This window comes from Leucoraja erinacea, chromosome 7, assembly GCF_028641065.1.
Source record: "Leucoraja erinacea ecotype New England chromosome 7, Leri_hhj_1, whole genome shotgun sequence".
NCBI lineage: Eukaryota > Metazoa > Chordata > Chondrichthyes > Rajiformes > Rajidae > Leucoraja > Leucoraja erinaceus.
Genome location: NC_073383.1, coordinates 33,602,762 through 33,616,457, shown reverse-complemented (window position 1 = coordinate 33,616,457; position 13,696 = coordinate 33,602,762). Strand labels below are relative to the sequence as shown.

At 41.8% G+C, this 13,696-nt stretch overlaps 1 protein-coding gene across 1 annotated transcript in view; it reads right to left on the bottom strand.

Annotated features, from left to right (window-relative positions):
• Nucleotides 1-5,583: 5,583 nt before the first annotated feature.
• The window catches only part of acadl (acyl-CoA dehydrogenase long chain), a 44,612-nt gene continuing 36,499 nt past the window's right edge, over nucleotides 5,584-13,696 (bottom strand). The window contains 4 exon segments of the mRNA XM_055638184.1: nucleotides 5,584-8,357; nucleotides 9,350-9,436; nucleotides 11,718-11,791; nucleotides 11,793-11,846. Of these exon segments, the coding sequence (XP_055494159.1) occupies nucleotides 8,267-8,357; nucleotides 9,350-9,436; nucleotides 11,718-11,791; nucleotides 11,793-11,846 (306 nt within the window). The 3' untranslated portion in view covers nucleotides 5,584-8,266.

Below are 13,696 nucleotides of genomic sequence, written 5' to 3'. Positions count from 1 at the left end.
AGCATCATAAAATCTGCAGCTCTGACGTGACAATACCTAGAGAGGATTTGGACAGGTGTTAATATGTGTTGAGTCACCTAAAAACATGTGACAATGTTTTTATAACTTGTCCACAAATTTACTGTCTTGAGGGTGAAGAGTAAATCTCCCCAAAGGACTTGGGAGTGCCGGTGGTGGACTGCGAAGGCATGCGAGGGGAGCTGGCCAAGGTAGACTGGAAAGGGATCCTAGCAGGAATGACGGTGGAACAGCAATGGCAAGAATTTCTGGGCATAATCTGGAAGAATTCCAGGGTTGTAAGCTAGTTGGGATAACAGTGTCTAAGCTCAGTTCTGGACTTCTCTATGCAATTCAGTTGCCCTTCAAACCGATACATATTTCAGACATTAATTCAATCCCACTGCTCTTTGATCAAGCACACTGACCTTGGCAGAAAAATTCACAAGAATCTACTGTTTTTGAGGAAATATATTTGACTGCACAAGACCAAAGGCAGTACAGACTCCTGATAACATTCTGCTCACTTACAAAATAACTATATTTTACAATTTACTCAGTAACAAAATATGTACAAAATACTTGTTGTTAAATGTTTTAATGAAGGAAGATCAAGGACTGCTCATGCAAATGAAATGCCTATGAAGTTCATGCAGCATAAAGCAGCAGTACAGCTACATTACTATGCATTTACTCACAAAAACAAACTATAAGTTTAATTGTCACTTACCAACTAAACCTAAAATGCCCTCATGTGTATGTCTTTTCCACAGAGCTGAGGGAGCCTTTAAATTATTCATTACTGGTGGAAAGGGCTGATTGACCCATTCATCCCCAGCCAATAAAGCTTAAGTGGACAGCAAGCACATCTATATAAAAAAAGTTGCATTGTTAACCCCACGTTACCACCAGCTGGGCATTTCACCACATTATTTGATTTGAGATCTTCACAAGTTTTAAGATAAAGTACATAATAGGCAAAATAATGCATAATTCAAGCAATTGGAAGAGTATAAAACAAAGTGCGGGAGGAGAGAGATGGGGTAGGGAGGGTGGGAGTGAGGGTAGATAGGGAGGGGGTAGAGAGGGATGGTAGATGTGGCAACTACCCTCCGTACCCCCTCCTTTCCCTCAATCACCCGTCTCCTCACCTCCCCAGGATCTTTCCCCTCTCCACACACCATCTCCCTCCTCCACCCCTCCCCAACACCCTCCTCATTTCCCTCATCCTCCTCCCATTCCCTGCCCCAGCACCTACCCAGGTCGCAGAGCAGCACCAGGGCACGGATCTCGGCCTGGTCCTCGTACTTGGCCCGGCCCTGGCAGTAGACTCCAGTCCAGGCCCCGACTTCATCTCCGAGCTCATCTCTGACCCTGGACCCAGGCTCGTCCTTGGTTCCAGCAGCAGCTTCTTTCTCGGGCCCTGTCACGGCCCCATCCCAAGCCCTGGACTCAGCCCTCACTCCAGCTCCAGCACCAGGCTCGGCTCCAGCCCGGGCTCAGCTCGGGGCATCACCCTCCTCACCAGGTACGAAGCAGGCGTCGGGCGCCAGCAGCCACCGCCACTTCTCGTTCACCGCGAGCGCTGAAGTGTCCCTCCCTCCCGGATTGTCCCGTCCTGCCTTGCGAGTGCATTGTGACGTCACTCTGATTTTTTTTTCCTCCCATAATCGGTGAGTTTTTGGGGTTATTTTTAAAATTTCAAGGATTAATAACTTCGGAAATATAGTTTGGAATGCGACGGGAAGATGTTTATCGCCACAACGGGAAAAACGTGAGAATGATGTGTGAAAATGGAAAGGCTGTGGAATAGCATTTGGAAGAAGATAGGAAAAACAGATTGACACATCGTGGGCACAAACATGACAAAGACTTTTAGTTATATAGATATGAATACAAAAAGCTGCAGTAACTCAACAGGACAGGCAGCATTTCTGGTAACGTTTTGGGTCGAGATCCTTCTTCAGACAGATGAAGTTTAATGTAAAAGATAAAGCGATGGACATTCTATAAAGATACAGAGGTCTTGTAGTGTGTGATGTGTTGCTGTACCCACATCATAGATCAGTTTTGCATTGTCCACGAGACGAATTTGAACGGACTCACTTGCATTGATGCTTCAGTCCAGTTTGGTTATGCATTCAGTGGCCTGAATTAGTAATTCAGAGAGTAATTGTAATCACAATATAGCACATGTTTGCATCATCCAATCTACCTCAATCTCAACGGAATGCGGGGGAGCTTTCTTTAACGAGATGTAAAGCAGGTACTAAAGATTCAGATCAATACATGAAAACATGTTTGTACATGTGTATGTACAAGGTGTATTTTTCAAACAGCGGTAACCATAAAAACAATACTAAACCCCAAGTAATAAATTAGTAGTACAGCAAATAAACTCTCTAAACAGTTTAGACAGCACGTTCCTTCACTGCACTCCCTCAATGGCCTCGACTGGACATACGAGTGCCGAGAGCCTTGTGGCAAGTTCACCTTCTGTTCGAGCCCTTCCATCACAAGGTCACTCTGCTGGAGTCTTGCTCTGTATTAGGCTATTCCACCGGTCTCTCTCTTTACAGGATTGCTCCAGGCCCTCGCGTGCACCCAGCAGCTCCATTGATCTATCTCCAGCCCTTCCCTCTCTCCAGTCGGGTGCAATGGTTCTTTCTCACTGCTAGCGATGGCCAGGTATCTGGCTGTGTTCAGGTTGCCGAGCTCACCACAGCAGCTCTCCTCGTTGCTGCGTGATTTTTACATTCTCTCTAAGATCTCTTGCTGCAATTGTTCTCCTTGGCCGGGTGCTCTACGTGACCTCCGACAGCCAGTGCTGCAGATTGTTATTTCATGCTTCCCATACACCCACATGACCTTCTAAACCTAAAGAGACCCTGCCGTTCCGGGTCCTGTATGATTAGCTGACAACTCCATTTTTGAGCCTTTCATCACACTTTCCATAATCATCTCACTGGCAGCTTAATGAGAATCATTTACACACATGCCAGTTAGCACCAAAACCCAGGCTATTGTGCCGCACTAATTTTCATCATTTGCTGACGGTGCTGACTGCAGAGTCACTGGTTACCAAAGATACTAAATTATCCTCTAGTATCTTTGCTGGTTACCCTCCAGTGCCTCAGACCTTGAGCCAAATATTCAAGTGAGCAAATGCTGGCTGGCTGTCTGCGCACAGGGTCAATGTAGAAGTGTCTGATCTTGTCCTTCAACACCAACACGTGCACTTCTGGCAGGGAGTTACCACTTATCAAAATGTAACAGGAATGTCTATGTCTGGCTGTTATTTCCCTTCCCAACAGCATGGTTTATAACTTCCAACAATAATTCAGGGTGAATGCAAGTCTAAACATTTTAAAGCATCCTACTTCCAAATAAAGACTTATCAAACATTATCTTCCTTCCATATAATCAATGGAAAAACCACTTCTAAAATGATGCACTTGAGGCAATTTGTTCTCCACAAAACAATTCATTAAACTGTCAAAGATACCTTCAAAAAAAATCTTTTTGACAATTAACTTAGCAGTTCCAAAGTCAAGGGATTCTGCTTCATTTCCGTGATCCATACCAGTGGTTTCTATGTAAAAACCCTGTAAATTACTTTAAATGAGTGCCAATCAATTATCCTTCAATGCTCAGCAAAGTAATGAAACTGCCAAAGTGACAGTTCTCTCAATGGCCACCAACCTAAAAGCAGAAAACTAGAAATCTAGAGTAGAAACAGAAAATGCTGGAAGTACTCAGCAGATCAGGCAGCATCTGTGGATTTAGAAACAATGTTATTGTTTCAGGTTATTGATCTTTGATCAGGGAATCGTCATTGATGCCTAGTTTGAGAATCACCAGAGCAAATTGGTTCCAAACCTCATCACAATCTTGGTCCAAGTATGCAGCAGAAAGCTGAATAATTCTCGTGGTGACAAGGCAGCATTGTAGCAAATGCATGGCCAGAGTTGGTAAATCAGAGAGCCACAATTTAAATCATGAATCCAGCTGTTAGAAGTTACAAATGTTGCAGTTGGAGAGGAAATATTAGCCACACATACCTGTTGATTCTTGATAGGTGTCAAAGGTAAAATACTCCTTGCATTAAGATGGTTGCAGTTATTGCTGGAGGAATGGAGTATGAAGTGGGGATGTAATGACAAACCTTTCCCTGAAAGTAGTAACACAGGTAGTCAGGATGGTGATGAAGGTATTTGGCAAGCTTGCCTTCATTGTTCAGGGTCCTGATTACATGAGTTGGGATGTCATGTCACAGTTGTACAAAATGTTGGTGAGACTGCACTTGGACTATTGTGGTCACCTAGTGATAGATGTTATTAAGCTAGAAAAGGTGCAGAAAATATTCACAAGGGGAAAAGCCTGGGAATTACAGGCCAGTAAGCCTAACATCTGTGGTCAGAAAGTTACGAGGGAATATTCTGAATGATAAAATATACATATATATGAAGATGGTCATCGAAAATTGTAGCAGGATTTTGATCAGTTGGCCAGGTGGGCTGAGGAATGGTTGATGGAATTTAATACAGAGAAATGTGAGGTGTTGCATTTTGGGAAGTCTAACAAGGGCAGGACCCATGAATAGTAGGGCTCTGGGGAGCGTTGCAGAGTAGAGGTACATAGTTCCTTTAAAGTGGCATCACAGATAGAAAGGGTGGTCAAAAAGGCTTTCGGCATATTTGCCTTCATCAGTCAGAGTGTTAAGTATAGAAATTGGGAGGTCATGTTACAGTTGTGTGAGGCCACATTTTGACTATTGTGATCAGTTTTGGTCACCGTGTTATAGATATGAAATTGTCAAACTGGAAAAGGTGCAGAGAAGATTTACAAGGATGTTGCCAGGACTCGAGAGTCTGAGCTATGGGGAGAGGTTCAGCAGGCAAGGACTTAATTCCTTGCAGCACAGGAGGATGAGTGGTGAACTTGTAGAGGTCTACAAAACCTTGAGAGGAATAGATCGGGTATATGCATCTCTTTTGTCCAAGGCAGGGGAATTGAGAATCAGGGGAGATAGATCTATGGCAAGGTCTCCAAACTATGGCCCTTGGGCCACATCCGGTCCGCCACGAGATTTTATCTGGCCTGCAGCAAGCTCTTAACATGTTCTGTGTGGCGGGCTATTAACGGGTTCTGTGGTAGCTGCTGCCGGAGCTCACTGGAGCGTCGTTCCGGCACCTCTGTAAAAAAAAAAGCAAAAAATAAACATAGTGGAATTTTAATTAGCGGGTGTGTGGTCGGGGTAACCTGGTTAAAAGAGGGGCAAGGGGAAGACCCATCACTAATGAGGTTCCCTGTAGGAGGGGAAGAGCACGAGGACCCAGCAGTCAGACCATGTACAATCTGCATCGTGGAGGTTGTGGGCCTGGTGCTGAGCCTGAAACTCTGGTGCGGTGACGACTCTGGCCCGCTGGTCTGGCGAGGGTCGGTGGGTCGGTGGAGTCGTTGGTGGAGTAGAGAAACGGGTTGGCTGCAGCAGTATCGGTGGCCCCGGGAAGACCGTGAAGGTCAGTGACAGCGGCCTGTGAGTGAGTGTGAGTGAGTGTGAGTGAGTGAGTGTGAGTGAGGGTGGGCGAGCGTGTGGGCGAGCAGGAGGGTGAGCGGGTGGATGGGTGAGTGGTTGAACTAGTTCTGTTTTGAATTTCTCCCATTTGTTTTACTTAAGTTCCTTATTGAGTTCATTAAATTTATAAAACTGACATTTCTTTATTTTTTACAAATATATAATGTGGCCCTCATGCTGAAAGGTTTGGAGGCCCCTGGTCTAAGGTGAGGGGGGTGGGGGAAGATTTCATGGGAACTGGAAAGGTAACTTTTTTTACACAAAGGGTGGTGGGTATATGAAATAAGCTGCCGGGGGAGGTAGTTGAGGCAGGCACTATCATAGCATTTCATTTAAGAGACAATTGGACAAGTACATGGAAAGGACAGGTTTAGAGGGTTATGGGCCAAGCAAAGACAGGAGGAATTAGTGTAAATGGGCATATTGATCGGTGTGTATGACTAAGTATGTAGCTGAGATTGAAGGCTTGAGTTATAGAGAGAGTGGATAGGGTGGGTTATTTTCTTTGGAATACAGCAGGCTGAGTAATAATCTCACAGAGGTTTATAAAACATTTTATAAGTTATATAAAGTATAAAAGCTTCCGACTACCAAGGTTAAACTGACTGGCCTGTAGTAGTTGGGTTTATCCTTATTCCATTTATTGAACAAAGGACTAACATTCACCACTGTCAAGTCCATTGGCTTATCCAAAGAATATATTTCCCATAAAATTCAATGATACATCCCATCCTGTCCTAGTGACTTACCTAATTAAATTCAGTCAACTTTTCTAATACATTCATGGTTTTAATTTTCAACATATCAAGAAATGTCAAGGAAATTGAAATGGGTAAAAGATTATCCATAAAATTCTCCTTGGATTAGTTCTCCAATTAAGTTATGTAATCAATCTTAATTTATATTAAGAATACTGCATAGACTTAAAATCTGAATGCCTTTTACTAATCAGGCCAACCATAGTTAAGGAACGAATGTACAACTTTTTCAATAAGTGTTTATTGAAATCAAAGCATATAGTTAACACTTTAAAAAGCAATTCAAATTGATTACCTGTTTTTTTTTTACAGCTGGAGATGTCCTTAAGGGTCGAGGTTGTGAGATTCTAACTTGTCAATAAGAAGAACCAGTGGATTCAGTCAATAAGATAGAATCTGGAAGGCCATTACACAAAATAGAATCCCATGAGGTTAAGTGTATTATGATTAGTGACTGGTTAAAAACAGCTGGAATGTATAATATAATTTTACCACTGGCTGACTTACTCAGCAATTTATGATGTTCATTAATGAAATGGACGAAGGGTTTCAGATGTACAAATTTCCGTATTTTAAGATGCAAAGCTTGGTAGGAAAGTAAGTGCGTGTCAAAATTGCAAGGAAATGCTAAGGTAATGGGGTCAGTACAACAGTATAGGGCTTTGGGGCACTGATGGGAAGGATGTGCTTGACAAAGTGACAGAGCCGCACATGTCCACTACAGTGATTCAAGCAATTAGGATATTGACATATCAAATGAGATTGAAAATTGTCGATCCTCACAGGAAGTTAGAAGAATGAAATGTAATTAACAACAATAATTTATAAAACATAGTTTTATACAGTGTATAATACTACATAAAACATAATATAGTATTATAACAATACCAGCCTCAGAATAAAAGCCTCAGAATAAACCTTTAGAATGGAGATGAGCAGGAATTTCTTTGGCCAGAGGGTGGTAAATCTGTAGAAGTGACGAGTATGGAGGCCAAGGCATTGGTTATATTTAAAGCAGTGATTGATAGGTTTTGATTAGTAAGGGCATCAAGGGTTATGGGGAGAAGGCAGGTGAATGGGGTTGTGTGGGCAAAATAGATCAGCCATGATCGAATGGTGAACAGACTCGATAGGAACAGAATTAGGCCATTCGGCCTATGTTTTATGGTCTAAAAAACACCTGAAGGATTTTCAGAGCAGATGCAGCATAATCTCGGGTGAAGAGGACAGTAATTTAAGATTATGATAAGGAAAATTCTAGTTATAGAATCACTGTACAGTTCTTGGAGAATTTTCAAATTACAACAATTTACAAAAATTTACACAAACAAATTATTTAAAATGATGATTGCACCATGAAATGTCCTTCTTTACTCAAACGCAAAGCATTTCTAAACCCAATTTATCAAGTTGTTTTTAAGAAAACAATCAGTTCTGAGAACTCTGTAGCAGTTTGATCAGAATAGTGTCCACTAGTGTCATTAAATGCACACAAAACTCAAAGAATTACAAAATTGAAGATAATTCAGTGGGAAATTGTTAAAAGTTCCAGAATATTTTAATTTTAATACATTTAGCTGCTTAGCAGTTCAATCAGAATGGTAAAACAAATGGGAACAACTCAGTGGGGCTCTTGAAACTATCAACAAGCCTGGTTGTTGCTAACAGTTTCACAAAGAGCAAATAAACAAAAAGTAAATGGGAAATACTGATTTTGCATTCAAACTTCAGTTGTTTTGTGCATATAAAAAGCAAAACAGGAATAAGCAAGCTATTGGGTTCAATATCCAAATTTCTCATCTCTGAATAAATCAGAAATAGATATAGATTTTGTTTTATTGAATAAAAGTAATATATAGGAACAAATATTTTTTTCAGAATCTGGAGGTCCTGTTGGCACAAATCAGCATTCAGCTCAAAACTGCACCAGGCATCAGTCATTTAAAATTCCTCGAGCAATAAGCTCTTTCATTATTTCATTTGTGCCACCATATATTGTGCTAACACGGGAATCAACAAAAGACCTGGAAATAAAAGGGCTGACATCAGTTTTAACATGTAAAATCATAAAGCAATGCAACTGTACACTTCTAAATTACTCTTGTGAGAAATTTAAAAAAAAATGCATAATCCCTCGGGCAATTTTATTTCCTTGACCCCTCCCTTCCTCTTGATTTAAAAATATATTATGGAAATATCAAGTGCTAAAGAGCAGGATGACTCAGAGTGATTGTAGACTTGTAAATACCTCAAAGCGGATACACAGAGCTGGTACACAGAGATCAGACAAAGCACATCCCTGTCTTACTTAAATCCACACATATATATTTTCCAGGAGTTGCAACTGGAATCACAAATGGGAAGTTTTTTACCACTGGAATGCTAGGGACACGAGCAGGTTTAGCTTGGTTTAAATCAGCAAAATAATTGAATGGATTTCGGGAGATTTGTTTTTATTAACAGGGCCTGTCAAAGTTGTTAAATCAGCATTAGCTTTACTACAATACATTACATTACTTTAACTATTTGGACTTTGGGATTGAGAAGAATTTTACTCAGTTTGGAATTTTTTTCACAAAATGTATTTGTTAAGTTCAATGGCAAGTGTTTTGTGTTATACATAACGCAACACAATTTGTAAAGCCAAGTAACGCTCAAGGTTCTCGAGCAGTCTTTCTGATAAACCCAACATGAAAGTATCTCTTAATTACCAGATAATATCATAGGAACATAGACATTTACAGCACAGGATTAAGTAATGAATAATGATGGCATGTGAAACATATAACTAATTGTATGAACATTAACTGTCATTCTGAAAATATGTATTCTATGCATTATCTACAGATAGGTGATGTTTAAGAAATAATTAAACATTATATGGAGCCAGATCCTCCAACAGTAGTTTTTGCTCCAGATTCCAGCATCTGCAACCTTTTGTGTCAACAGAATATTTCTTCTGCACAAACTTATCCCCTTAAATCAACTGCTGATAATCACATAAATGAGAACTTACTTAGCAATTGGGTATTCCCACATATATCCAGATCCACCGTGGAGTTGGAGACACTGGTTGGCTACAATATTCTGGAGCTCAGACATCCTTTATTAAAAAATATAAATGCATGCATTATTCTTAGTTTAGTTTAGTTTAGGGATACCGTGTCGAAACAGGCCCTTTGGCCCGCCGAGCCTGCACCTGGACATTAGGGCCAATTAACCTACAAAATTGCACGTGATTGGAATGTGGGAGGAAATTGGAGCAGGCGGAGAAAACCCACGCAGTCACAGGGAGAACGTACAAACTCCGTACAGACAGCACTCCTACTCAGGATCAAATTCTGGTCTCTACCGCTGTGTCACTGTTCCGCCCCTAAGTTGCAAATCCAAATCCAAAACCAGTTATACTACAATTATACCAAGACCAGCAAATCATTCTACAGCATCACCAAATGTCTCAATTTTGTCCATTTTCTCTTACCAGGCCCCAAACCCATCCTGTACTCTTGGCTAGACTTCATAGCTGAGAACATATACGGTGGCGAAATGAAAATGAAATGCCTTTATTTGACCTGAGAGTGAACTAACATTGTCTTCCATATATTCAACCAGAGAGAATACTTTAACTTAGCCATTACTCTTCACCTCTCCCTCAGTGTCAGCAAGACAGAAAGACAGATGAGGTTGTGATTGACTTCAGCAAGCAAGCAGTACACATGGGTCTGTATACATTGATGGCGCCAAAATGGAGATGGTTGAATGCTTCAAGTTCTTAGGAAAAATTTCTCCACCAATTTGTCCTGGACCAGCTACAACGAAGCTATGGCCAAGAAAGCACATCAATGCTTCTATTTCCTTAGAAAGCTTAGGAAGTTTGGCATGTTCCCAACAACCCTCACCAACGTCTATAGATGCACCGTATAAAGCACTTTACTGGGATGCATCACAGCTTGCTTTGGCAACAGCTCCATCCAAAACCGCAAGAAATTGCAGTTGTGGACGTAGTGCAAACCATCACACAAACCAACCTCCCTTCCACTGACTGTTAATACTTCACGCTGCCTCGGCAAGACCACCATCATAATCAAAGACCAGTCTCACCCTGGTCACTCGCTCTTCTCCCCTTCTCCCATCAGGCACGAGGTACAGATGTTTGAAAATGCATACCTCCAGATTCAGAGACACTTTCTTCTCAACTGAACGGTCCTCTCACCAGCTAGAGTGCAGTCCTGACCTCCCATCTAGCTCATTAGATACCACCTTTAAGCTACCACCTTTAATCAGACTTTACCTTGCACTAAATGTTGTGCCCTTGGACAGCTGATTGTAATTATCATAGTCTTTTCTTTGACTGAATAGCATGCAACAAAAGCCTTTCACTGTACCTCAGTCAGGTTTAGAAATACAGTGTGAAAACAGGCTCTTCAACCCACCAAGTCCATGCTGACCATGATCACCCATATACAATTCTATCCTGCACACTAGGGAACATTTAGAAGCCAATTAGCCTCCAAACCTGCATGTCTTTGAGATGTGGAAGGAATCCAGAGCACCCAAGGAAAACCTACGCGGTCACAGGAAGAACGTACAAACTCCGTACAGACAGTACCTGTAACCAGGATCAAACCTAGATCTCTGGTGCTAAAAGGCAGCAACACTACCGCTGCACCACTGTGCTGCCCTCTGTGGCAATAAAATAAACTAAGCAAACCAAACACAATCCTTCGCCCCACCCATCGCCAACCCCCACCACCAGAACTGTTGTACTGGAGAAGATACATAATATAACTGCACGAGGAACTAAGTTGACTGAAAACAACTAAAAATAAAAGAGAAGTATAACAGAGCTGTTGAGGAGGTAGTTGAGGCAGGTAATATCACAAAAGGACATTTGGACAGGTACATGGATAGGAAAGTTTTAGAAAGATATATGGGCTAAATGCAGGCACGTGGGCCTAGTGTAGATGGGGTATTTTGGCCGGCATTTGCAAGTTGGGCATAAGGGCCTGTTTCCATGCTATATGACTATGACTGTCAAAGGCTACAGGAGGATGCTTTGTGGCAAGGCCGAAACATTTCATGCAGTTCAGTGTTTAAGGCCTAATTGTTGCTCAGGGCATTACTGCTTAATTCCAGGACAGTCAGAATAATCAAGACCCGATTTGGCAAAGGCAAGAATGGAGGAAAGCGGGAGGTGAGTCATGAATACAAATGACAGGCCAACATCAGTAAAATGCATGCCTATGATAATTCAATAAAACTAAAAACTGATAAGAGCATACTGTGAACATTAAAAGGCAAACTAGAGCAAACTTCAACAATATTAATTATGTTTTACATTAAAGCAGACTATTGAAGCACAAAAAGTAATGTAGTATAAATACCAGTATTTGGCCATGGAAGCAGTAGCAGAATCTAGTCGCTGCTCCATATGCAACCCCAGGCAACTATCGACGAAATGCACGGCCCACACAAGCCTGGGTCTTTATTTCCGCCAATTTATGCTGCACAGTCTACAAGTGAAGGAACAGGAACATCCTGTCCATCTTACATATCATGATAAGATAGCAAAGTACCGTGAATATTCATGAGGTTGGATTTTAAATTTTATGAGGAATGAAAAATGTCTAAGTGTCACCAACTACTGATAAAAGTAGCAATATTGTGAATGGCCCCGACCTTTTCTACCCCAGAGATGCTGCCTGACCCACTGATTTACTCCAGCACATCATGTCTAATATTATATGCTTTACAGTTTATAGAATTGCTCATTGCAACACTTCATGTTAAGAATTCAAGGAACAAGAGACTTTGGAGTGCCTGATGCAGGGGAGTGCATAAAGTAGCAACCCCAATATTTAAATTCTAACAGGATATATAAACAATATTATAGAAGTATTTTGTCATGCTTTATTGCATTAGCTTGTTCCCTGCTGGGTCAAATGTATTATACTGCTGGAATTGTACAATAATCATCAATACTTCAAGACCTTCTTGAACGATTAAAGCTTGTAATGTTCGAGAATCAAGTTTGCGTCTGTCAGATCCTTTGCTTTAACATCTACATGGACTTTTCGGCCATAGTGTATGTTGTTTAAGAACAAGGTTGATGATGTTACCTTCTGCAATGAAATAGCCTTGAAATAAAGGCCAGGTTATTTGTAATTATTTCTTTTTGGAGACCTGCATGTCACCAGCACGTCATGTATTGCCCATTCTTCGCTGCCTTCAGGAAGGAGGCGATGGGCATCCTCCTTGATCTATCTCATCCCTTCTTCTGGAGGTTTCCCATGGTTCTGATGGGGGGGGGGGGGGGGGTGGAGGTCCAAGATTTTATGTGAGTCAGGATGATGATGGATCAATGACACATATCCAAGGTTGATGTGCAACGTGACGAGCGACCTATAGATGATCGTGTTCCCATGCACCAGCTGTCCTTGCGCTTCTTGGTGATAAAGGCTGCCCTAGGAAGTGCGGTGGCAGTGCCTAGGCAAGTAACTGCGGTGTTGTAGATGAGGCAGGCGCCCTGTAGCTAACTATATGTAGTGGTGGAGGGAATGAATGTTTTATGTGGTTGTAAAGGTGCCAATCAAGCGGATGCTTTGTCCTGGACAGTGTCAAACTCAAGTGTTATTAGAGCCGCATTGATCTAGTCAAGTGGAGGGTATTCCATTCCACCCCTGCCCTTGTATTTGATTGAAAGTCTTTGGAGTTTCAGGTGCTATTTGCCTCAGGTTAACCACCATTTTGTACATTCACCTTTGGCAGCGAGGCTTTGATGGCAAGGCCAGCGTTTATTGCCCATCCCTAATTTCCCTGAAGAAGATCAACATGAGGCTTCTCCCTGATCAGTCCTTCAAGTGAAGACATTCCCACTGTGCTTTTGGGGCAAGAAGTTCAATGATTTAGAAGGGCTAACTTTATATATTTCCATTTCAAGATAGAGTGTACCGTGGAGGGGAAGCTGCAGTTCCCATTTACCTGCTCCCCTCAGCAGAAGCGACGAGTGCAGCTAGGCATCATGTTCGGCACAAACATTGTAGGCTGAATTGTTCTATGTTCCATTTACTACTTTCTTTACTTTTCACATTGATAACTGCATGAGGTTTTATTATTGTGATTTTTGAACACAAATTGAACATTTTTCACAGAGAGCGGTGAATCTCTGGAATTCTCTGCCATAGAAGGTAGTTGAGGCCAGTTCATTGGCTATATTTAAGAGGGAGTTAGATGTGGCCCTTGTGGCTAAAGGGATCAGCGGGTATGGAGAGAAGGCAGGTACAGGATACTGAGTTGGATGATCAGCCATGATCATATTGAATGGCGGTGCAGGCTCGAATGACGGAATGGCCTACTCCTGCAC